Source organism: Azolla caroliniana, unplaced genomic scaffold (assembly GCF_043228905.1).
Source record: "Azolla caroliniana isolate FFs.n. ecotype wild unplaced genomic scaffold, voAzoCaro1.0.p SCAF_306, whole genome shotgun sequence".
NCBI lineage: Eukaryota > Viridiplantae > Streptophyta > Polypodiopsida > Salviniales > Salviniaceae > Azolla > Azolla caroliniana.
Genome location: NW_028230741.1, coordinates 1 through 25,919, shown reverse-complemented (window position 1 = coordinate 25,919; position 25,919 = coordinate 1). Strand labels below are relative to the sequence as shown.

The window sequence follows — 25,919 nt, the reverse complement described above, 5'->3', positions numbered from 1 at the left end:
TTTTATTCCTTATTACTTTTAGTTTTTTGAGAGTCGGGCTCCTAGTGACAGAGGCTGTCAGACAACGGGGCTCCTTATGACAGAGTCGGGCTCTTGGTGACAGACGTTGTCAGCTTTTTATCCAGATTGGACGATGGCGATCACATGCGCCATCAGCTGAGCGACCTGCACCGTCCGCGTCCGCGATTCCCTCACTTGCCCTCTTTAATTTTTGGTAGCAGTTAGTCACTGAGTGTGTGTGTATGTATGTATGTGTGTGCGTGTGTAAGTATACAAACAAGCGATTGACACCTCATGAGCACATTCGGCCATGGTCTCTAGATTTATCGTGAACCACCCGTTAGAGAGAGTGCTTCATCGTGTTTGAATTCCGGTAAACAACAATCATTGTTCGCTTGCAATGTTCGTTCTCAACCTCTCATTCCTCACTCAGTCGTGGCATGGGCACACACACTGACATTGACACTTTGCTTCATCTTCTCCTATTGAAGGTTATTTTGGTGATGCCCATTCTCTATTTCATGTCACTCGTTCATTTTGTTGACTTTACGATGCATGATTGTCATTCTTGAATTCTCGTAAAATGTTCTCTTCCCATGGCCATGTATCATCCATTCTTGGTCATTGTCAAATCTCTGTTGCTAACTTGCTTATGTCCTACGAAGGCATGCTTGTTGTGTTTCAACTTTGGTAGTAAATGTTTTACTACATCCATCCAACAAATCTCGTTTGTTTGTTCTTGACCACCATATGGCATGTGAGGCATCATCTCCATGTTTTGGTTTTTCCTAATTTTGTCATTGCTAGAGAATGGTTTGATGATGATGTTCATTATTGATCATCACATGGAACGAGGAGGCATAACATTCCATGCATTAACCTTTTACCCTCTAGTAGAAAATGACCAAGTGACTCCCATTATAACCATATTCTCGTGTTTCATTAATGTTCAATGTCTTTCACTATAATATTAATTATTTTATCCCTTTTAACTTAAATTCTAAGAGTAGTCACCTTTGATCATTATCTTCACATAAATTAAGTTAGCTTACACCGACCATTCAAAACAACCTTTAAATTGATGCTTTCTTTGCCCTAATGCTTGACTTTAACATGCATTAATGGGCAAGGTGGTAAGCGAGACCTAAGGGTTGATCACGAACTTCAAAGAAAACATATAATGAAGGTGCCCAAACATAAAGGCAAGGAAGAAAGCATGTAACACTTTTGAATCATTTTCTTCCTTGCAAATGATTCAAAAGCATTGAGGAAGAATCGAGTGATAGTCCACAATCAAGGGAAGATAAGACGGATTCAAAGTCATAAAAAGATGACATGCATATGCCCCAAGGATGAACCAACCACACCAAGCACTCGAACCAACCAACAAGGAAGTAGGAAAGGAGAAACCAACTCATTCGTCGATGGACAAAACCAATAGACAACACGGGGGGTTGGGGGGGTAAACAACGTGGTAGCAAGGGCCGAAATGTCATGGAGCCGACAAACAAATAGACAAATGGTAGCAACAATGTGTGGAGGGAGGGGTTGAGGGTTCAATAGTGGTGTTAGTTCCAAGCAAGACACGAAATGGGGAAGGATGCCGACAGAGACAACTTACAAAAGTATTCGCAGAGACGAAAATCGTAATCCCGATGGCCAAGGGACCTATTCCCGATTTTTTTCGTTGGACAAAAAAGAATGAATGTCGAGAGGTGCAGAGATGGTAATCGTAATCTTGACACCCAAGGGAACCATTCCCCATTTTTTTTGTCGGACAAAAGAATGAATGTCCAGAGAAAGAAAGAAAGAAAGAAAGAAAGAAAGATATATTAACGTCTTCTAAGGCCAAAATTGGCCCATGAGACAAATGGTGTACAACAAAAATGGGATATTTACCCATTCATCGAAAGTAAAAATAAAAATAAGATAAAATAGAGTTTAAGCTAAATAGTTCTAAGAAAACAACAAACATGTTCGATATAAAAAACATGTTCTACAATGAGAATGATTCTATACTAGGCCTAATTTCATTTCCATCCAAGTCTCTCGAAGAGAAGCGGGGGGTCAAAGGGTTGCCATGTGGATGTGGCCCGTGGTCCCCATGTAAGAGGTACCCCAACCATAGCTTCGAGTCGACGTAGCTCACGTTCCCTTATCTTCTTAATCTTTTCTACTCCACGTTGACTTGTGTTGAAGCCCAACATCCGATTAAGAGACAAGAATGGTAATCCAGACGCCCAAGGGACCCATTCCCCAATTTTTTGTCGGACAAAAGAGTGAATGTCCAGAGACAGCAATCGTAATCCCGACGCCCAACAGACTCATTCTCCATTTTTTTGTTGGGCAGAAGAATGAAAGAAATGCATCATTCATTCTCTGTTCACACATATTTAGCTCCAAAGCTTCAACTATACATATCACATGAATTCAAACAGTGTGATATAATGAACCTTCCCATTCTATGCAGACGAAAGATGGATCAAATCTCGTATTCTTCTTCTTCTTCTTCTTCTTCTTCTCAATCAGATTGTCTCAGACGCATCAAGTCCAGCAAGCTCTACTTCCCCATTTCCTCCGACAAGGTATGTTCTTTGCCTCATCTTCGGATAAACCCTAACGGAACTCTCAATTCCTGCCATTTCTTGTTTCCTCTCTTTTTGATTGATGTCTTTGGTCCTCCCCGTTTTCAGGTCCCTTTGATTTACTCATCTTCTTATAACATTGCTTTTCTCGGCTTGGAAAAACTGTAAGTTAAAAAAATCTCCTCTTTTCTTCTCTCTGTAATCTGTCTTTCTTTCGTGGGAATAATACATACGGGGAAAGTATAGAGAGATTTGAAAAAAGAAAAAAAAGAAAGAAAGAAAAGAAAATGAGAGGGACTATTTTCTTAATTTTCATCACTATTTGTTCGTGCTAGAGGAAAAGTTCAAAACTGAGAAAATTTAGTTTGGGAAACATGTTTGATCTATTTCCTAACATTCATGTGACATCTTTGTGTAGTTCTGGATTAAGCATATTTGATTCATCCAATCAGAGACATTTTAAGAATTTTACTTTCATTGGAAACGGAGGAAATTTCTTTTGCAAAATCTATTTTGGCTTGTTTCTCTGTATTTATCCCATCCTTGTGGAGATTTGGATCATACATCAAATGGAGGGTTTGTTTTTGTTGAAGATTGAGGAAATTTGTTTGAGAAAAATGTTTTTGATTTTCTTTTGTTAATTTCCTGCCATACTCCCAATCAACATTGGGATCAGTAATTCCTTTGAATATTTGGAATTTCATTTTTTTCTACATAGAAAATAGGGAAATTCGTCTGGGAAAATTTTCTTTTGACTCGTTTCTAATGTTCATGCCATTCTGTTCATGTTGATTCATCCAAATGGATGCATATTAAGGATTTTCGTTTTGGTATTCATTGTAAATCTGGGAAATTAGTTTGCGAAAAATCTTTTCGTTTTTTTCCTCTTTAAGGATCTTCATTCCATTAATTCAACCAAATGGAGCAGTTTAAGGATCTTCATTTGCTTTTGTTTGAAAATCAGTGAGAATTCATTTGGGAGAAATCTCTTTGATTTTGTTCCATGATGTACATGCCACAGGCATCCCTTTGATTCATCAAAATGGAGGCATATTAAGGATTTTCTCGTGAGGAAACAGATGCTGGATGATAAGCATATCGTGGAACCTAATGCTGCCACAGAAGATGATCTCCTTGTGGTACCATCTTATCACCTCCAGTGTTTAGTGTCTTTAGCTGTTAGGAGGACTTCTCTAATCTTGAATTAATGTAAATTAGCCAATAATTAGAAGAAATTAGCCAATAATTAGAAGCAATTAGCCATAGAATGTCCAAACCATATCCTGTCTAGGCTGTATGGTAAAGTGGCATGTCTCTAGCCTCTTAATGACTTCTATGCTCTTAACATTGGGATATTTATGAGATGAATATACATTGTAATGAATTCATATTAGCGATGGAAGGAGAGTAGATCCTTGAATTATCCACTTGACATGTTCATGAAATTGATGTAGTACTCTCATTTCTTCTCAATATTTAAGGTATTGACATATCCATGAAATCAATACTTTTATAATGCACATAAGATTTGGAATAGTGGCATCAACAGAATCTACTCCAAGAAACACTACAAATGGACGAGAAAAGTTGAAAACTATCAAGTCTCTCTGATGTACAGCTGACACATTGTTTGTGAAGTTTAAACAAGATTCTAATAAATATATTATCCATCAACAATCATTTTAGGGAGTATATTTTGTTTTTGACAACCTATCTCTAACCCATTATTAACACGTTTACACAATCTAGTCCAACAAATATTCCTTCTGAATGCACATGCTATACATTCTAATCTGAAACCGCAAAAGCTTTTAGATATGCTACATAGGTGCTAACACAGTGGCTCGTTAAAACCAAATTGATAAATCTGAAAGTTCAGCCCATAGTGTACAATGAAGGGGAGGGAATTCAAGTGGTTCACAATTTTGAATACCTTGGCATTGACATACCGAGTCAATAGAATGGGATCAATATCTACCTAGGAGAACGAAAGCCATGATGGCACAATACTATGAACTTAAGAAAATGTGCCACCATATGGAACTTATGTTTGGGGAAGCATATTACAGCTAAGCTCATAAAACAAAATAGTGAAACTCCAAATATAGAATTTCTATGAAGGGCATGAAACTCTAGCATAGGCCGATCCAGAATGGAGAGGTTTTGCGAAGTGAGGGAAGCACCTTCGATGGCGGGAGATAATGGCCTTTATTTGTCGATGACAAGTGCGCTGCGTTTGTGGTCCATGGGGCCGGGGCCCACGTGCACGACAAATTGCTATTGCCCGATCTATTGTAACCCCTTTGTTATGTCTTGTTCGGTAGCCCGAGTTATGGGGCTAAAGAAAGTTGTGACTGTCCTATGTGAATGAGCTTGTGTGGCTGTATTATTGTCCTTCAACAACTTTTCCCTATGTCTCTTGAGTTCTAGCAAGAAAAGTCCTAGGCATGGTTGGTCCTCATATTCCATTACCTTGCGTAGTGGGCCAAAGCCTTGTTTAAAGAGGCAATGGTATCTCCCTCTGATTTCATAAAGGACACTACAGTGACAAACATAGAGAGAGATAGATATATATATATATATATATATATATATATATATATATATATAGAGAGAGAGAGAGAGAGAGAGAGAGAGAGAGAGAGAGAGAGAGAGAGAGAGAGAGAGAGAGAGAGATGCTAGTTAATGTCAATTCATCTATATGAAGGTACATACTAAGGACTACCTACAAAGTTTGAAGTGGAGTGCGAAAGTTGCTTATATAATTGAAGTAAGTTCAGCACTGTACTAAGATAAAACTATTAATATGAATGGCATTCAAATCACAGACTTGAATCATATAAATACACAATCTGAATCATAATTTACTGTCTGTCACTGTCACAGCCACAATATGTTTTTTTATCTCAACCACTACTTTGGTTTCTTTTCTATAAGTTTCTATCTCAGGACTGTATAGTCATGAATATGGAGTTGGCTCAAAAATGTGGGCCTTCTTCAGCTGAGTTTCTCCACATTATCTCTATTTTCTGCACAAAAGTAAACTTCCAACATCGCACCCATTAATATTGTAGAAACATTGACCTCCTTATACTTGTATCTTCCAAAAACTTTCATAGCAGGGTTGTGAAATGCAGCCCTTGAGAATCTCAACAAAGGCCATGGTACGGTTTTTATGAATTTCAAACATATTTCTGTCATAAAAGCTACAATCTTTGAATGCTAGAGAGAGTAGAACAAGCATTCCAATGAACTGTAAACACTAAATCGAAACTCTAACAAAGGACTTGGCCCAAGCTATCTGAACAAAGTTGTTTTATCTTGTAATGGTTGACAGTTTAATCATGCAGTTCGTTAGCTAATTCTCTTATCATCTTGGCACACAACATATGTACATCTCTCTATAGAAAGAAAATAAAAATGTGAGCTACAATGGTTTTCGTACATACACCTTACCTTTCCAGGTAAACATACTAAGCATAACAAGAAGATACAAGTTCCTTTAGAGACAATGAGCACTTCATATTGTAAACAGTGGTTTTCGCGGGAACTGAACGTCAATACAATGAATCAACCCAAGGACTAGGTTATAGACAATGTAATGTTCATTGTGGAATTTACAGATTTTCGCTAATTTTGCTGGTCTGTATTGTCTATTTTGCAAGAAAAGTAGCTCATGTGAACAAGGCAATACATTATAGTTCATGCATTCTTAGGAACTTTAACAAGTTATATTCAATTGGCCTTACTTTGTTATGGCCCCAATCTGATAATAATTCGCATACTGCCTTTTTGGTGAAGTGCTTCAATAATAATTCTTTACATGATTTTGCATGTTCTCATGAATGTAGGCAATGGTCACTTCATTTAGGTCGAAGTTGCCTATTCTACTGAAACAATTTTTTTTGCAGAATTCGAACATCAATACAATGTGTTAACCACAAGGACTAGGTTATAGACATTGTAAATATCATCTTGAGACCACAGCTTTTCATTAATTTGGCTGGCCTGTATTGACCATTCAGAAAGAAAAGTAGCTCATGTGAACATGGCACTACTTTACGGCTCGTACATGCTTAGGAGCTTAAATAACTTTTATTCAACTGGCTTTACAGTATTATGCATCCAATTTGATAATAATTCACATAATGCCTTTTTGGGAAGTATTTTAATAATCCTTCTATGGTGTTGGTAGTTCTCATGAATACATTGCTCACCATGTTTATTTGTAGGAAATTATTCCATAGTTAGGGCATTCCTTCCAATACCATTCAGTTCCATTTATCAAGTCCAAATAATTTTGCATTGGTTGTATTGGTAAGACATGGGTGAGGAATTGATCACTTGCTTCTTAAGATTCAGAACTGATTCATGGGCAGATGTGAGCAGCAAAGCATAATTAGTGATGGATTCATGAGCCAATTCTGTTTTATTTCCTGTCCATTCATTATTTTGTCGTTTTCTTATATTGTGCTCTCTCTTTTGGAGTGGTCAACACATTTGTCCCACTTTCTAAATTTATTTGAAGGAGAGTTTCTTTTATTGCACATAAAAATTCCCCTCTATTTTTATGAATGTATGGACATCATTCAATTCTTGTAATATTTGATGATCATCTCTAGCTGTATTCATTAGGTCTCTATGTTTGCATAAACCAATTAACATGATCCTCTATAACCAACTTCATCCTCAACACAAATCTATATCCATCCTCTTTGGTGAGCTATATTCGTACAAGAAATTCCCACTTCAATAGTAATAAAAATATTGGGTTTGTAAAATTTGTGACTTTCTTTCTTTAGATAATTATTGCATATAAGATACACTTATCTGTATGATTTCTTTTCTTTCAGGTACCACCTGTTGCATTGCTGCCGAATTTTATTGTGCAGCGCAAAGTTTTGCAGCCTTTCCGGTTGCAGGTATTGGCTGGTTCAATTCTAATTCTAAGATTATCTTTAAATATATTTATACTTCTTACAAGTTGTAGATGTCTAATATATTGAGATTTCCTTTCTATCGTCCTTTCGGAATTCTAGATAAAATAATGAGATGAAATATCAATGAGTTGAAAAATAGACATATATGATGAACTATGGTGGCTCAAGCATTATGAAGAAAAAAGAAAAAATGTTATTTGCGTTTGTACCATAGTATTTAACAGGAAATATGATAAAATGTTAAGTTCGAATGGCTCGTCAGGTATCTTCTCTTTTCCTTTGGATCTGTCCTCATTGTCATATGTTGAACTTGCATTAGGATATGTATTTCTTTAGGATATTTACCGACATTTAAGCTGAATTTGCATTTTACAAATTCCATCACCTCAGAACATAAATTGGAACTCAAATAATGCTATTTCAAAAAATCACTAAAATTATGGAATATTGTTTTTGACTGTTTGAGAAACTATTTGCATTGATGATCATGATATACATCATATTACCGATTTTAATGCTGTTTCTTGATGAATTATGTGGGATTTTCGTTTGTCTTTTCTTTCTGTTTCCACTTGTTCCTAAAAGTTTTCGAGTTTGATTAGGAAACTCCCATTCAACATATTATCATTCAATACACACAGACATGCATGGCGCTGAACCTTCTTGGTTTATTTATCATTACAAAATAAATCTAATGTTGTGATATTTCAATTTTGAGCCAAATTCTTGTAAATGGATGTTGCATGTATCATGCAGACTAAAACATTCATTCTCTGATACCAAAGTATGCCGGGATGTTTCATGTTAAAAAGCAATTGTTTCTTTGTAAGTTCAAAGAATTTGCTTGACCTTTATTAACAATGCATACACGGAGATCTTGTTAATTTGTAAATGTATTTGATTTTGAACTCCTTGTATTACAAATGTGTGTAGGTTCACACTCCAACTGACATATGCACTCAAATTTATTGTTTGATCTTATTGAAAATGATTCATGGATAAATATTTTAAAGGTTCAGTTTTGTGAAGGTAAAGAGTGTTGGTGTTGTTTGATGACAGGTAGGTGGGACAGTTCTAGCTGCCAAGCTTGCAATGGAGAGAGGTTGGGCTATTAATTTGGGAGGGGGCTTCCACCATTGTTGCGCAACAGAAGGTGGCGGGTTTTGTGCTTACGCCGATATCACACTCTCTATACAGTTTGCATTTTCTGAATTATCCATATCAAGGTATTTCTCAGTCTGCATGATTGATTAGTCATTTGTCAATATTTCTTTATGGAAGACTCTTGACATCTGATAATTGTATATGAATTATAGATATAAAAAACTATAGGATAAATCTTAACACACTGAATTATTTGTTTAATTTTTTGTATTTGATGGTACAGAGTTATGATTATTGACCTCGATGCACATCAGGGCAATGGCCACGCAAGAGACTTTGCAGAAGATAGTAAGTGTCATCTATAGACTCAAGTAAGAAAACATTAGTATGATTTTGATCTTCATTATAGAAATCATTGGACTTCTTTGCCCCATGAAATGTGCTTTCATCTTTCAGGAAGAGTTTACATATTGGATATGTACAACTGTGAAATCTATCCCCAGGTACATAAAGCTTCAAGAATGTTTGAAACTGCATATGATATGGTAGCTTGCCTTTTGTTCTGTAAGTTTGTTGGGTGCCACATGCTTAGGATCAAGGAGCTAAAAGATGGATCAATCAAAAAGTAGAGCTACTGGTAAGAAATTTCACGAAAGTTTCAAGAAGACAAAGATTAAGTTCTTATTCAACATTTCAGAATTTTAATACATGGAATCATATACTAGAGTGGGACAACTACCAATGTCTACTTGCAACGGCTGTGGGAAGAACTGAAGGTATTAGTCATAAAAAAGTGTCATTCAATTACTTCTTCATGATTGACATTTGCAATTGGATTCCATATGTACATGTGCATCAATGTCCTTATTCATGAACATGTAAGATGTACCAAAATTTTAACTTATATATATTTATACATGTATACCCCTAAGCGTTGTTGTGATTGTGTGGTAAAAGAATGCCAAAAGTGCATTTCAACCACAGTTGATACTCTACAATGCTGGGACAGATATTCTATCTGGGGATCCTTTGGGGAGGATGCTTGTAAGTTTTTGCTTTTTTTTTTGTATTCAATTAAGCAACTACAATTTGCATGCTATTCACAGAATATAAACATAATCCTTCGCAGATATCACCTGAAGGTGTCAAACAACGTGATGAAATTGTTTTCCAGTTTGCAAGAGAGCAAAATATTCCAATTGTCATGCTTACTTCAGGTTTGTATGTTCCTACATGCCATGCTAAACAAAATAAAATTCATTAGGCAGATCTCGTATCAATTTTGATATACCACTAACTTGTTGCACATTTGCCTGGTTTTCAAAAATCATCATAATACCCATCAAATTTGATTAGACTAATTAGCAATTACATATGTATTGTTTTACATAAGTTTGCTCCTAATTAATGATTGATATGGTGATTAACTAGCTAGCCTATTGATTGCAAACTTAATCAACCGGTTAACTGCTAATAACAGGCAAATTAAGTGGCCTATTATTTTCCAACTAATTAGTCTAGATTGGGCCCAAAATTAAACTAATTAGACCTAAGTAAGTGCTGGTTGAGTCTAATTTAAACTGAGTATTTTGGTACTTTTATAAAAGCTGATATGTTTTCTTGTAAATTTTCAAAAGTGAGGAGACATCCTGTGGGATGACCCTCGTCAGAAACCAAACCTTCCAGAACCGAAAAGTTTGGTATCCAGTTACATTAGATAGTTAAATGGTGTCATCTGTTAATAGAACTAGCTTCAACATAACTAAATCTAGAGGGAAGTTATGAGAGTTAATATTCATACATAGGTTAATGTGGTTTGTGATATCAGCCCAGGTGTTAATAACACCATTTGGGTTTTAACCACAGATTGGGCTTTTCCATGATTAAGCTATGCTTTCTCTGAAAAGGATATATCCTTTCATTCGTTTTGTTCTTCCTTATGACAGGTGGCTACATGAAATCAAGTGCTGGAGTTATAGCTGAGTCTATTATAAATCTTAATTCAAAGAAATACATATCTTTGGAGTCAGTGAACATTGAGCAATGATAGTATGCAATATGGTATTGTTGCCATGATTGTTTATCAATGACCACACAGGTTTGTACAGGCTTGTAATCATGTACAAACAAACACATGTATTATTTGCAGATGGGTATTTATCAATCATGATAAGAGGGTTTGTAGCTTTGGGGATTTTTTTTGTGTAGTCGCATATTAATGTAGCAAGTAATTTGGATGTATGGAAAATCATAGCTAAGATAATTTACATGATGCTAGCAATCCTCTGGTTCCAATTGAGTATCAGAATGTTATCTGCATACCTATAGTGCTTGGGCTGTTACACATATATAACAAATCACAGTGGTGGAACATAGTTGCATGGCGAGAGTTTAGCTAAGTGCCCAATCTGTCTCGTATGTGAATGGCTAAACCAATCAAACCCAAAAATGTCCTTTAGTGTTTCCCAACCACTTGATCATCACTCCATTTTCCTAATTCAAACAAAACATATTAGTAATTATTCTCATAGCGTCAACTTAATTATTCAAGTGAGACAAAATCTTAGTCCTCATATTTCATGAAATATATTATACTCTTTTAAATGTGCTCTTTTAAATCTGATAATAATCCATTGGTGCTTAGACATTTGTCAATTGCAATTGATATTTTAATGTGATCATAATCATTTTTTATGCTTAGACGATGGTCAATTGAACATTAAAGCATCAGATTATTTAACCTAGTTATTGTATGTCATATTCTAGTCATGTTGCTAAAACTAATTAACAATCTAGGAAGGGCACTCCAAAATTCTGACAAGTGAGATTAGTTTGTGAAGCAATTGATCCGATCTTGGACATGGTAATTAAAATACATGTTTTGCTATTGACTAACCAACCAAATAACCCTCATACTATGGTTTATATCTAAAGTTCACGTTACAATTTCATCAATTGCAATCCTTGGTTACAACTTACAAAGATGTGAAGTGGTTTATCTTTTCAGTTATAGTTTCTATTTGTTATAAATAATAAACACAATCCAATAATATTAAGCACTTATCTAGGATGTGGTGGCACTTCCTTGAATATTGGGAAGAATGCTTTTTTACTATACCTAAAACGAGTGAAATATTTGATAACTTCCCATATCTTAACTAAATCATTCCATCACAAGTTAATGTTTCAAAAAGTTAGCACCACTAAATTAATTTGCCCATGACGGAGTGTATGACTATGTCGACAATATGTAACCACCAAGTATTAGATGTGTATATTAACATATGAGTGAAACCTCAAATGTTTGTGAGTATTTAAACCATTATGGAAGAATCTAATAGAGGAATACCTAGTTTATATGGCATAAATTTGATCAATTACAAAATTGAAATATCATACTACAACAAACAAACATTTAAATTCTTGTATGATTCATACATCCTTGAAGCCATAGATTACGTAAACTAAACATTTTCTTTTTTTGCTTTATCTTTATAGGAAGGGACTACTATCTTGATTGTCCTCCATTAAACATTTTAGTTATTCTTGATGTATAGTCTATTTAATTTATTTCTCTCTATTGCAATCCTTCCATTTCTTAGATGGTTTATAAAGGTTAATTCATCAATGCTTAGCACAATATGTTTATTTAGTTAGGTCAATTGATCATATGCATGACAAATAAAACTTTTGAATATCATGCAAGGCACACATGTCTTCAAGGTAGTGTGCCAATGTATATGCTCCTTGGTACACAACTTAATGCATTAATGCTTAGGCACATTTTGTTTATTTATTAAGGTCAATGATAATATGTACGACAAACAATCTTTTGAAGATCATGCAAGGCGCACATGTTCACTATGTAGTGCAATCATGAAGGGGCTCCTTTTGCTATCGAAGCCTGCAAAGTTGTGGGAAACATCGGAGAAAATAGAGATAAATTATGAGATCTACACGTTCCTCTCAACCATGGGACGATTGATCTCAGTGTTTTGAGTTTCTTGCTAATGTGATGGCGACAAATGAGTGGGTTCCCTACATTACCTACGGTTACAACATTAGGGCGAAACATCTGAAGACGAAAGGAACAAGTTTGAAATATGTGCAGTGTTCCCCGACTGTGGGTGGATTGTCTCTCTTCATAATGAAGAGCCTCTACATGCTGGCGCCAACGTTGACACTAAGGGCTTCCTATTATTGGATATATCATATGAGATAGGGTTAATATTAGATAAGAGAGTTATAGGGTTAATAAGAGTGAGAGAGAGAGAGAGAGATCCTTCTTCCTTATGAAATTATCCATTCAATATATTTATACAGAAAACAGAGTTTTTGATTATAATCTCTTCTGAAGAAAGAAGGAAGGAAGGAAAGAAAGAGAAGAAAGCCATGCAGGGGGGATTCGGTGGTTCCCGGAATTATTCCTCTGCATACCGTCCTGCAACGACCCATCTCGTGAAGGCCTCCGATCCCACGATTCCCGCGTTCTCTGCGACGACCCATACCATAGAAGGCCCTGATTTGCCAACATGCGCTGTCTGTATGGAAAAGCTTGGTAGCTATGGCGGACCTTCCTCACTTCCATGTGGTCACAATGGATGTTTGCAGTGCCTCCAACAGGTAGGAAATAGTTGCCCCCCTCATTTTACTCAATTCGTCTGACGATTTACTATTGTGTATGGTTTTGATGGTTTGGTGTTGTATATGGTTTTGATGATTCGGTGTTGTATATGGTTTTGATGATTTGGCGACATATACATATATGCATACTTTTGATGATCTGATTATATACGTGTGTTTGACGATTTGGCTATATGTATATGGTTTTGATGATTTTGATATGCATAATTTTTATACTGCCTTTCAATCACACAGAGACACACCATACTAGGTGGATGCGTGCTGATTTTGTTCTTCTGAATTAATATTATCCCAGGCATATGCATGAAAGTGTGTCTGTATCGGTGTTTATGATGCATTCATATGTTATGCATGAATCAAGAATCCATATATGATGGAAAGTTCGTGCTCACATGCATACATGCACCAGACACAACCTACTATGTAAAATGAATTGAACTTTGATGACATATGGAACCAGAAGCTGATGCATCATACATGCATGTATGTCTCCCTATAAGAGGACTTGATTTGTGCAGGTACAATCACACAATGCTGTTCCTTTATGTCCCCTCTGCCGAACTCCATTCGATGCCGAGTTGAATCTAGGTTTGAACTTGGATTTCAAAGAGATGTTAGAAGCACTTCAAGTAGCAGCTTCGAGCCACATAAGGTCCAACGAAGGTGTCATTTACAACCAAGAAGATGGGTACAATCAACATGCCCATTCATATGATGAATATATACACTATCCAAATCTAATAGTTGGTAGCAAGCGACCTACTTCCATATCAGGAAATGTTATTTTGTCAGAGCCGATGCTGAAAGGTGCTGCCAATGAGGCTACCGATAGGGTTAACAAAAGTTTACAGGCTGGAAGCCATGGTGACTCATCAGGGATACCTGAGGTAAATCTACGGAATGTATTGAGGGGAACGTTGGCAGTTTTATCTAGAAAGACAAGGTCATTCTTAGAACCGCCAAATCTTCAGGTTGGACATTCAGTAAGAGAGTCCTCTAACAATCTGGAAGAAGTAGAAGATGGTGGTGAAGATTTATGGACTAGCATGCATTTTCCTAGTGCCCCCCCACTTCTCACTGGTAATGGAGAAGATGCAAGTGCATTGAGGGCAATTCTTGACTCGGAACCACCACAATGGATTCCAGATAGTGCGTGTGACAACTGTATGCAGTGCAATTCAAAATTTCAACCATTGAGACGGGCACGGCATCATTGCCGATTCTGTGGTGGAATATTTTGTAATGCGTGTTCAAAGGGTAAATGCTTAATGCCTGCTAAATTCATGGAGAAGGATCCACAGAGGGTTTGTGATGGATGTTACGAAAGACTGGAGCCTGTACAACAGGTTCTCATTGATTCAGTCAGCAATGCGGTGCAGATTGCGATTCATGATGTGATGGATATCACCTGCGTGAGGGCTTGGTTGAATAATCCTCTTGGTTCGTGCATGCAAGACGAAATCTACAAAGCTACTAACATTGTGAAAACTTTTTCAAAGGTATGTATTACAACTGGAAAAGTGAAATGGTTGATTACCTTAAAATATATGGGGAGAGAGAATGTGCTTTGTTCAAGATTTTGTTAAACTGTGCCCATTTCACAATCGGACACCACTTTGAAAAAGGTACCAAAAATTATTCTAGGCTTGACAAGTGACAGATGGTTAGGTGGTGATGGCAAGAAAATTTCTATATGTGATTGATTAGATGCAATTTAAAAATATATCTCCACTTTTTGATCATATCAGCACTATCCCCTGAACAAACTTAAGAAATGAAGAATATATGATTTAGATTTGTGAATTTTGCAGGTTGGCAAGCTGAAACCAGAGCAATCAATACCAGAAACTATTCTTCGAGGAGCTGAAGGACTCGCTATATTGACCATAGCAAAATTAGGAATGGTACTGACATACAAGCTGGGAACGGGTTTGATAGTCGCACGAAGAGGAGATGGTAGTTGGTCTCCTCCGGTCTCCATAATGTCTGGTGGTTTAGGATGGGGCTTACAGGTATGTACATTCTTTTGTGTATATGTACTTATTTAAGAAGGTAAATAGGTTTATTAATTCAAATGGCACAATCATAGAATGTAATATTTGTGTTCGTGCAAGCATTCAAACGTTTGGAAACAAACACCTTTGAAAAGGGAAAAATGTGTGCTCCTTTTTTTTCTCTCTTTTTTCATTTATTCATTACAAATTCAGCTCACCCTAGTGGTAAGCAGTCATGCTATTGCTGTCCATGTCTTGGGTTCAATTCCCAATTTTCTCATCTCTCTCTCTCTCTCTCATTAGTACCATGTCATAGCAAAATTTTATGTTAGTGTTATAATAGTTTCTTTTCTTTTCTTTTCTTATTATTAGAACTAAGCACAACCTAGTGGTAAGTTGCCGTGCTACTATTTCTTGTGTCTTGGGTTCAATTCCTAACTTTCTCATATCCTCTTGTTAGTGTCATGGCAAAATTTTATGTTAAGTGTCACGTTCCTTTTTGTTCTTTTTCTTTCTTTCTTTCTTATTAGAAATTAGCTCACCCTAGTGGTAAGTTGTTATAGTAGTATTGCCTATGTCATGGCAAAATTTTATGTTAGTGTCATATTCCTTTTTTCTTTCTTTCTTTCTTTCTTTCTTTGTTATTAGAAATTAGGTCACCCTAGTGGTAAGTTGTTATGCTACTATTGCCTATGTCATGTTTTCTTCCTATTCTCGAATATACGTTTTATGAGTTTTTTATCGTTTCTTTTTTCTTTCTTTGTTATTAGAAATTAGCTCACCCTAGTGGTAAGTTGTTATGCTACTACTGCCTATGTCATGTTTTCTTCATATTCTCCAATATACGTTTTATGAGTTTTTGAACGTTTGATTATAAGTTATAATGACATTTTGATTCAATCTCTATAGTTCATACTCATTTTTTTTGTAAAGTTCTAAAGTGAGGATGATAGAGATGTCTTGATTCTTAAGAAGCATCCCAAAAGTATGCATGTGATACAATGCAAATATTGCAACCATACTTATGTTGGTGGTTCACAATGGATTAGAGTCCACCTATTGGGATTGAGAGTGAATCAATATATAATATAGACCATAGTCAATCCAATCCAACTTTGAGATTATTTACCATACACGTTTGATTGAATCATTCTCGAATGCGAATGCACGTATGATACGTATGGTTCATTCTATGGGCACAATATATGGTAGGTGGTTACACGATTTGATTATTGGTAATTAACGTGTGTTTGTGAAAGGTATTCAAGCATTTGAAGGCTGTTAATTGATATATCCATGCCGTTGAGAGAGCATTTGCATGATATTTGTTAGGATTGTTATATGTACATATATTTATACATATTTTAATTGGTCCTACCGTCCAGATGAACATGGTGACCGTAGCATGAAAGATCCTCAAACTCTATGAGTTTCTAAAATATTCTAGAATGGTAATATCACGTGACCCTAGTTTCTAAAACAGTGAAATGAGAGTAAACGTTCTAGAGTATCTTAAAAACCTCTGGAGAACCAACTCCAAGATAAGGTTGTCTTGTCCATGCCATTTCAGGATGGAACTCCTGACCTGTGGCATACATGGCAAGGGTTCAACTATCTCAAAACACACATTTCTCTTATATCCTTTCTTTCAATTGTTATATATATACACACACTTAAGAAATGTCTATTTGGTGAATCAGGCAGGTGGAGAGCTGATTGATTTTATTATTGTTCTCCGCTCCATCAAAGCAGTGAAAGCCTTTAGTGGGCGTTTACACGTGTCAATCGGAGCTGGAGTAAGTGCATGTGCAGGGCCGCTTGGCAGAGCTGCGGAGGTGGACTTACGTGTTGGTACTGGGGGTGCAGCTGCATGCTACACATATAGTTGTAGTCAAGGTATGTTAAGACATTGGGCTTCAACAATCATATCCACTAAGTTTTTGACACTTCTGAAGGCATATATGTTACGACATAGGGCCTCTATAATCATATATCATATGTTGGACGAAGATTTGTGATAATTGTGACTACATGGAGTTCAGGCTTGTACCAATCATATTCATGTGTATCATTTTACCGAAGACCCTTGACATCTGATGGTTATATATGAATTATAAATATACCCATGGGGTTGTGATAGTACATGCCAAATGCATAGGGGAAGTTCAGGCTTATACCAATCGTATTCATGTGGCTCTAAAGGGATGCCCTCTAAGGTCGAGCACCATCATGGAATAAATGCTTAAATTTCTATTCTCATCAAGACACATGCTATGCTAATACATGGGTTGGCTTGAGTCACATTCTAAAATTTGATAGCATTAGGGGAAGGATATCTCATTGATGTATATGCCAACACAATATGTGTGGGTGGTCAGGCTTTATATAGCCATGTTTATGATAGAGCAAAGAAAATATTACAAAATTGTAGGGAACCTCAAGTTTTATACAATCCTAATGTAGTCACACCCACGAAGAGTTTTAACAGCATTACAAAATGAAAGTCTTGAGTGTTGAATGATGAGGATGATAGCCCACTAGATTATTTTGGATTGCAGTTGTCCTTACACATGCAACAAAATAAAAATGTAAAGGGGAAAGATGGGTTAAAATAGAATGGTTTCTCTTCTCTCTTTTTTAGCATAAAATCTATTAAAAACTTTTCATAGGGCCTTTGCTAAAAGGAAAGGACTATTGTTTCTTATTTGCAGGTGCATTTGTTGGAGTATCATTAGAGGGTAATATGGTGGGGCCTCGGGCAGATGTGAACGCTCGCTTCTACGGAGATACCTATTTGACACCGGACGACATACTCTTTGGCTCTATTCCACTTCCCAGGGCAGCTGACCCCTTGTATGGTGCCTTGCATGAGTTATTCTCTTGTTGAAGTCGCCCCAAAAAGAAATTACCCAAATATGTATATATGTGTATGTGTTGTATTTTGCTTGAACTGGCACGAGTGTGTGCTTCTGATATATATATTTAACTTGTATCGTCAATATTCCATGCAAACATCATTTCTGTACAGAATTCTACATTGTATTTGATGATTATTTCCAAATTGGCAATGTACTTGTGGTGTCTATTTTAGAAATTCAGTGATATCATTTATCAAGAAATCCTACATATTTTTTTGATTATCTGGCATGAATACATGCCATTAATGAGATATATGTGCTATTTTTATGGAAACTCCTTGCAAGTCATGCTCAAACCCATGCATGTTTGTGCAATGCCTGGTTATCTAGGTAACATAGAAGCTATATTTCAAGTATGCTGAATTTAGTCTTGGTTTTGAGTTTGACATGGTGAGGAAAATGTTCTTACCAGGTCCATTAGAAAATAACGAAAAATAGTCTTTGGCTGGGTTGATTTGTGTCCCATTGTTGTGATAATGTTATTTTTACTCAGGAATAGTGGTAGCTTTAGGTATTGGGTTGGGCCCATCGCATGACATGATGGATGGTAGACAAGGTTTACGAAAATATGGATGAAAAAGGGCATGGTATTGAGGCTGCAAAAATATGTTTGTGGAGTAGGCTTATATATGATGTATTAACATTAAAAGATCTCGACCAAGGCCACATGTAATTTATAATTACAACATTTTAGGCTAGACTAAAATACCTTTGGAACACAAGTATCTTTTCTTAAATGATTAAAAAATCTATAACAAGTAACATATTTGTTTTACATGTACACGAAATAAAGACGAGCATCCCTATCTTACTACCCTAAACATCATGCCATACTTAATGTACCCTATGATATGTACCATTCTTGGTTGTCGACAACATATAAAGACACCCCTCTTAAAAGGTTTCTGATTTTGGGGGAAGATTGAGTTCCTTCCAAGTGTGGCTCAGCTTTGCCATCATTTGTAGTGAAAAAGATTCATACCTAGAATCCATCTCTAGCTTTTGGGGTTTCGTGAGCTTTGTAAGGACCAAATTGCAACGATATATTACTCCTACTTTGTCGTCGTCGTATGAAAAGACCACCACCCCTGGCATACCATGATGTGTCGTATGGAATCGAAGACCATCCCATAACTTTGATTCCATTGTTGGACATAATGTTCTTCTTCTTTTAGCTGAGTTCAACAACATTTAAGCTAAAGAAAAAACCTTGATTCAAATGTGAAGAGCCATAACCTTAACTTAGCATATTTTGACTCTAATTAGCCCTAGCCCTAGCCCTAATCCCTAATCCCTAACCTAATCCTCTTGTCTTGTTAGTGTCATGGAAAAGACGAAGCAGATTGTTGCTGCCCATGAAAAGAAGCTGAGGAGAAAGGAGGTAAATCCCACACAGACATTTTATTAAAGATGTACGGTGTATTTTCTTCTCAAGAGTATCACTTTCCGCTGCTTTTATCTTTTCATGGTGAACTTTGGTGTATATGGTGAAATGTTTCTAGTTTTTTTTTAATGCTCACAAGGTTTTCTCTGCTTTTTTTCATCTCTCTGTTTTTGTATAGGAGCTTGCCAAAAAGAAGGCTATTGATGAAGCCATTAGAGAGGCTTACAGGAGAGTGGATCATCTTCTAGAAGTTCCCGAGCTGATACAATATAACAGTAATGGTGAGCATAGTTCTGTCATATATTCAATGGGTGAAATAATAAGCTTCGATGACAATTTGGAGAGAATTTCTGATCGTATCAAATTTTATTGTAATCATAAGCTCAGGTCTCGTATATTCCAGAAGAACTCATTGGTTGTCAAAAGAATAATTTTGATAGTAATGGTAACGATTGGTATTGTTCAACATAATTTCAAATTTGACTGTAATGGTAATAGCTGGGAGACTAGTAGTAATTGGATCATTGTCTCATGCGATCGAGTTGAATTCATGTATTCTTGTAATGGACTACATTTATCGCTCATATACTATCCAAGTGGAATTCAGTGGTTGTGAGATTTTTTGTAGTAATGGTAATTTGTCTCATATACCTGAGGAGAAAGCTGTAGTTCACATTTGATAGATATGGCATGGGTCCTCATAATGAGGTATTTGAGTGGAATTTAGTGATTGCAAGATTAGTAGTGATGGGGTGATTGTCTCATGTCATTGAGTTGAATTCATGTATTCAAGTTGTAATCTATCCATTTACTTAATAAATCAACCAATTTGAGAGATCACTAATGTCATTTGATTAGATTTTCAGGTGTTTCTGTTACTCTGGAATCAACCTCTGGCCCATTGCTTTCCAAACCTATGCAGCAAATATTTCAAGACATTCTAAAGGCACGTAAAGGACTCTCTTTTTTTTTCTTAAAAATAGATGACCAATGTTTCTGCAAGCATATATACGCATGTATGCATGATGTATGTGTATGTTTACGCATGTATGCATTCATATCTTAATATCGAAGGAGATTATCTCCAAATCAAATGATTCTATGTGTATTTTGAGGTGGCAGTGTATATGAGCAACATTTAAGTTCATTATATATGCCATTGTTGGAGATATGAGTTTGGCTTGCTCGTTTTCCACCCTGTGGGTTCCTTGTACTAATTCTATGATTATAATCTTAGTTTTTGGTTTTTTCCTATGTCATATATTTGGGTCTGCATGCTTGTTTTCGGTTCTTTTTTTGTTTTTCATTTATCTGTCTATAACCCATATTTGGATTTCCATTATTTGTTTTCTGCGATCTTAATTTTGTATGATATATATTTGGATTTTCCTCTTTTGATGTCTCAGCAGATCAACATGGAGGATGCCTATGGTGTTGAATGGCCTAAAGAGGAGAAGGTGAAGCGTAGGGAGATGGTAGAAGAAGATGCATTGTATATTGTTGTAAGACTGGATGAAAGAGAACATATCATGAAAGATATAAATTCTGATGTTATTCTTTCAAGTAAGAGAGGAAAACTTGGTGTTCAGGAAGGTCTTGGGTCACCAGTGGTTGCCTTTGTACACTATCGATTTGTTGTGGAAGAGGATTTTCCTGTTTTATATGTGTATGAGTTACAACTTGAAAAGTGTGTTCAAGGAAAAGGATTGGGGAAGTTCCTTATGCAATTGCTGGAGCTTATTGCATGCAAGGTGTTTGTCCTAGAACCCTTGCTAATACATATAAGTTCTTTGTTAAACAATAATTCAAGCTTTTTGTTAGACTTACATAAAGATATAGGTTTCTTATATAACTATGAGGAAAGTCTCCATCTTTAATGTACTCAGTTAGTGCAATTGCTAGAGGTCATTGCATGCAGAGGTGTGGGCATTGTATGATTTGCTGATATTTAAGTCCTTTGTATGACTTACATCAATGGCAAAGTTTTTCAAAAATAATTTATTCCAGTATCCCACTCTTTGTGTGCTGCTTTGCGATATTGCAGAATACGATGAAGGCTGTATTGCTCACTGTCCAGAATAGGAATATTGGAGCTATGGACTTCTACAAGGGTAAATTGAGGTAATGATTCCGAAAACCTAAAGGTATGTGTTCATAGTTTACATCATTGGCATTTTTTCTTTCAAGTCGTGAAGACTTGCATAGAAGTTGAGGTATGAATCCCAAAACATATAAATAGTGTGTTTAGAGTTTTTTGTTTATAATTTTTATGCATTATATAAAGGCTTGCATCCACTTTATTTATTTTACTTGAGTGTTTCTTTTGCAGTTATAAGGTTTCTAATCATTCTCCCTCCAGAGTGGATCCTGTGGTATATTCACTTCCCCTGAAATTCATGCATAAATGAAAATGCTTTCTCTAGAATGTTAGAAGAACTGGTTAAGGACAATGATTCTTCTTGCTCACTTGTCTCGGATACACATTGTAAGTTCTTAACACTTCTGATTCATGTTTTTGACTGTCTTTCCCAAAACAAAAACCCAATACACGGGAGACAGACATATAGAATAGCAAGTGATTGATAACCTGGTTTCTTTTTCAATAAAATATATCCTCCATTGGTATTAAAATTAAAGTGGTCAAAGGCAGTATACAAAATAGTCCACTATTACAATGAATATTGCATATCCTGTTATTAGTGATGTCCACGAGACAACATCTTTAATTGGAAAACTATTGAATACCGTGTGTCTTCAGCATCCCAGCCACATTTAGCGTCCATATCAAGCAAGGGATTGCCACCAGCAACATTTGTTTCAAAAATATATGTATGGGATGTCGAGAGTGATAGTTTAGGGGTTACGAATATAAACATGAGTATGGATAGAAATATTGTGCAAATCTTGTCATTTAGCTTTTAAATTTGGTTCTTTCAGTTTCTTTTATATTTTTAGGATCTCTATTTTTTTGTCACAGCATGCATCCATGAATTGATAAAATATTTTATGTTGTCTTTTATATTTCTTCCATTTTTATTGAAGGTTTGGGCAGATTGTTCATATGAAATCCTGTGCAAAACGTTCAGTCCAGATGCTAAACTTAAATTTGAGGTATTATATGATTGGCAGCCAGATAATTAATTTCAGAAAAATAAGACCATTCTTGGACTTACTAAAGGCATATTTAATTATTTATCTAATATTCTTTTTGCTGGATGCTTTAACAGGATGGTTGAGATGAATTTGCCCAGCAAGCAAAAAGTCCGAATGCAACATGTAGGGAGTAATCAAAATCAGTTATGAATTCACAAGTTTCGTTTGAGGAAGAAGAATTATTGCATGTTTTATCACCGTGAAATTGAGCATCATTAACAAAAGCTTGTGTATTCATCTCATTCCCTTGAAAGTTGAAGCTCAAAATTTCGAGTCTCGTGGTCAAATGTAACAATACTGTCAAAGCAAATAGCTAAATGGTCAACTATAAAAAATGAAGTCTAGATATGTAAATATGGGCAAAATACTTATTGCTACAAATGAATTGTTATTATGGATTCTTGCATGACTCGCATATGGGTATTCATCATCACTTGACTAGTTATTCATTACTGCCCAAATGAAAAATGTACCACAGGTCAAACATTCTATTGAAGGCATTATACCGATAGATAGCCAACAACAATTCTTCACAGAAGTACTTTGTAGAAGCAACTTCCATTTATGAAGAAATAAAATACCTATGAGTTGTTCTCATGTAACAGTCTGAACTACCTCCAATTTGTTCTCTTCTCCATCTTCCACCCAAATGCTTCTTATTTAGTTTTCTGTGTAATGATATGGTTAATTCATTCCCTTGTTCTCAAGTATATGTGGCACATTGAGCAATTTTACAGTAAATCTCTTCCCTCTTTCTAGAGTTGCTTAAGGATATTTGGGGGAACTATGAAAATGTAGGTGCCGAAATGGAGAATTGAATTTACTAAAATGAAGATATTGTTCCAGTGTGGCATTGCATCAACATCATACCATTAGAACTTGTAATGGGGGCATCAGAGAAATCTACTCAGTTCAGGAGTTGGTGTTTTCTTTTTGGATTGCAATCTCAAGCACCCTATATTTTGTTCATTCTACCGATGGTTTTGATTCATCAAACATTTGAGCAATGCATAGTAGCCTCACCATTGTTGTTTGAGGAATCGATGTGCCGCCAATGACATCCAATCAGGCACTTTGTGATGGATGATCAATGTTGCCAGTCACGTACTATTCTAATCGAGAATTATCCGTCATGAGTCAATGCTCCTAATTACCAAAGTATTGAACCATTTGTTTGAGAAGTGGGTTCTCCTACTTACCAATGATTGATCAGGTGCGAAACCATCGAGGATTATCGGTCATGAGGCAATGCTTCTAGTTACCAAACTACTGAAGCATTTGTTCGAGGAGCGGGTTCTCCTACTTACCAATGATCGATTCGAGCGCTAAACCATCAAGGATTATCTGTTCATGAGTCAATGCTCCTAGTTACCAAACTAGTGAAACATTTGTTCGAGAAACGGGTTCTCGTACTTACAAATGATCGATCGGGTGGTGGATCGGTACTCATGGTTTATGTCGGGTTAGCGGTCCGATGGATGGGATCAATAATCTCTTGGTGTTGGGCTTTTTTGAAATCATTAGGGTTTGGATGAAAACCCTAGAGCTTCTTCTCCAAACCCTTCCCCTCTCACTACTCCCTTTGTGAAGGAAGGATCAATGGCCTCCTCCTCCTTCCCCTGCCCCTCATGAATCTGCTGCGAAGAATCCATCGGATCAGACACAGGAGCAGAAGAATGTTCGAAACTATAGCCTCCCCACCACACGTATCAGGATTCCTCTCTCATCCTTCCCATCTTCAGAATCAAACACTTCGTCGATGCATTCCTCTTCTGCTTCCTCTTCCTTTGCGATCTTTCTTCACTTCTAGAGCCTCGTCAGAAGCCATAGCTTTTGGGCTTCCTCTGAATAAGTCTTATCCTTCTTCTTCTTCACCTCCTCCTCTTCCTGGAGTGTTTCTTCCTGATGTGTGGAGCCGTCGTCATGATCTCAAGCCCTGTCAAGCCAACATCAGTGAAGACTGTAAGTGTTCTTCTACCTCTCCAATGCGTTTTTTTCTCCTTCCATTATCAGATTGTCTGAATAATATAATGTGTATTGTCAATTAATTTGTATGGATCTGCTGGTGTGATTAATCTGGTGTGTAATAGAGAGAGTGGGCATTTATTTGGCAATTGGGATTTCAACCTTGTGCATGAGATGGTGATCGAGAAACATCCAAGTTTAGTGTAGTCAATGACCTTCATTGAATATACATTGGATATAGTTGTGCATGGTGTTACTTACATGGCTTGTTTTAACATTTGATTCTTAATGTCTCAAAGCTAATCTGGCCTAAGAAGTAAGAAAACTTGTCGTAAGTGGTTGAAATCAACTTAACTTAGAGTTGTGGCGAGGTCTACAAGTGTCGTTGAGAAAAAGAGAGGTGATATGTTCACATATCAAAATATTTTGGGGAGACAATATGATAAGTAGGACCAGCAATCACTATAACATGTAGTGGGATAATAAAACCAGGCATTTTAGAACCAAACGAAATGAGAAACTAAGGTAGGCAAACAAAGAGCATTCCCTTGATGTTTCCCCTAACTCTATCCTAATGACCATATTTAGTATCGATGTGAGTTAGTTGTTTAATCAGTTTTCCAGTTCAATAATCCTGTTCCTACCCCTTCCCAATATGTATATGCATTCTCTCTCTACTGTCCTAGAGCTACATATGCGCATCATGACTAAGCTTCTGATGTCATATACAAGGAGAATTGTTGCTCTTTGTAGGTAATGCCCAAGTAAAGATACCAATGAACATATTAACCAGTGCTTCTCCAAAGATGAAATAATTCTCAAATTTTGTGACCCATGCTACTGAGTTGTTAGACATTATAACTTAGTTTGCTCGAGATTCACTATGAGAGCTCTATCAACAGTCATTGAGATCATATAGATGCTATTGAAAATCCCTTATGAGTGTTGTAAACGAGTAAAACATCATCAGCATATAGCAGTGATAAGTCTTTGAGAAAAGCAAAGAATTCTAAGAAACATATATTAGGAACTAAGAATGTTTTTATATTCTCTCTTTCTCACTGATTGTGACAGACGTCCATCTATCCTCATGGTCACTCACCTTTAGATGTTAGTCCTTTTTCTTTGCTATGCGCATGGTTGCTTCTGTACAATTAGTTCACATTCTTGAATGTGACATATTTTGCCTTGTACACGCTAAAATGTCAAAATTGGAATCAATATGATGACTT

The 25,919-nt window shown here is 36.3% G+C and overlaps 3 protein-coding genes across 4 annotated transcripts; all 3 read left to right on the top strand.

Moving 5' to 3' along the window:
• The first annotated feature begins 2,390 nt into the window (after window positions 1–2,390).
• LOC147848595 (histone deacetylase 2-like) lies at window positions 2,391–10,821 on the top strand. Its single transcript, XM_087338336.1, has 13 exons — window positions 2,391–2,585; window positions 2,694–2,749; window positions 3,607–3,724; window positions 5,293–5,355; window positions 7,439–7,507; window positions 8,585–8,751; window positions 8,913–8,977; window positions 9,086–9,132; window positions 9,222–9,266; window positions 9,355–9,405; window positions 9,587–9,673; window positions 9,759–9,846; window positions 10,576–10,821. Exons 1-13 carry the CDS (start codon window positions 2,448–2,450, stop codon window positions 10,674–10,676), a joined length of 1,095 nt encoding a protein of 364 aa, XP_087194462.1. The 5' UTR covers window positions 2,391–2,447; the 3' UTR covers window positions 10,677–10,821.
• Window positions 10,822–12,969: 2,148 nt separating this feature from the next.
• Window positions 12,970–18,335, top strand: LOC147848594 (uncharacterized). Its single transcript, XM_087338335.1, has 5 exons — window positions 12,970–13,252; window positions 13,792–14,772; window positions 15,085–15,285; window positions 16,968–17,163; window positions 17,979–18,335. The coding sequence occupies exons 1-5, from the start codon at window positions 13,022–13,024 to the stop codon at window positions 18,152–18,154; spliced, it is 1,785 nt and encodes a 594-aa protein (XP_087194461.1). The 5' UTR covers window positions 12,970–13,021; the 3' UTR covers window positions 18,155–18,335.
• A 1,014-nt stretch (window positions 18,336–19,349) lies between these two features.
• On the top strand, window positions 19,350–23,324 carry LOC147848593 (uncharacterized). Of its 2 annotated transcripts, none has more exons than XR_015531904.1 (8): window positions 19,350–19,566; window positions 19,748–19,850; window positions 20,436–20,515; window positions 20,979–21,320; window positions 21,614–21,690; window positions 21,899–22,054; window positions 22,612–22,680; window positions 22,797–22,841. XR_015531904.1 is itself a non-coding variant. In XM_087338334.1 (8 exons), the coding sequence occupies exons 1-8, from the start codon at window positions 19,510–19,512 to the stop codon at window positions 22,803–22,805; spliced, it is 780 nt and encodes a 259-aa protein (XP_087194460.1). In that variant the 5' UTR covers window positions 19,355–19,509; the 3' UTR covers window positions 22,806–23,324. The 2 variants fall into 2 exon arrangements, 1 of the variants encoding a protein (XP_087194460.1); XM_087338334.1 differs by having other exon boundaries at window positions 19,355–19,566; window positions 21,899–21,941; window positions 22,797–23,324.
• The last annotated feature ends 2,595 nt before the right edge of the window (window positions 23,325–25,919 follow it).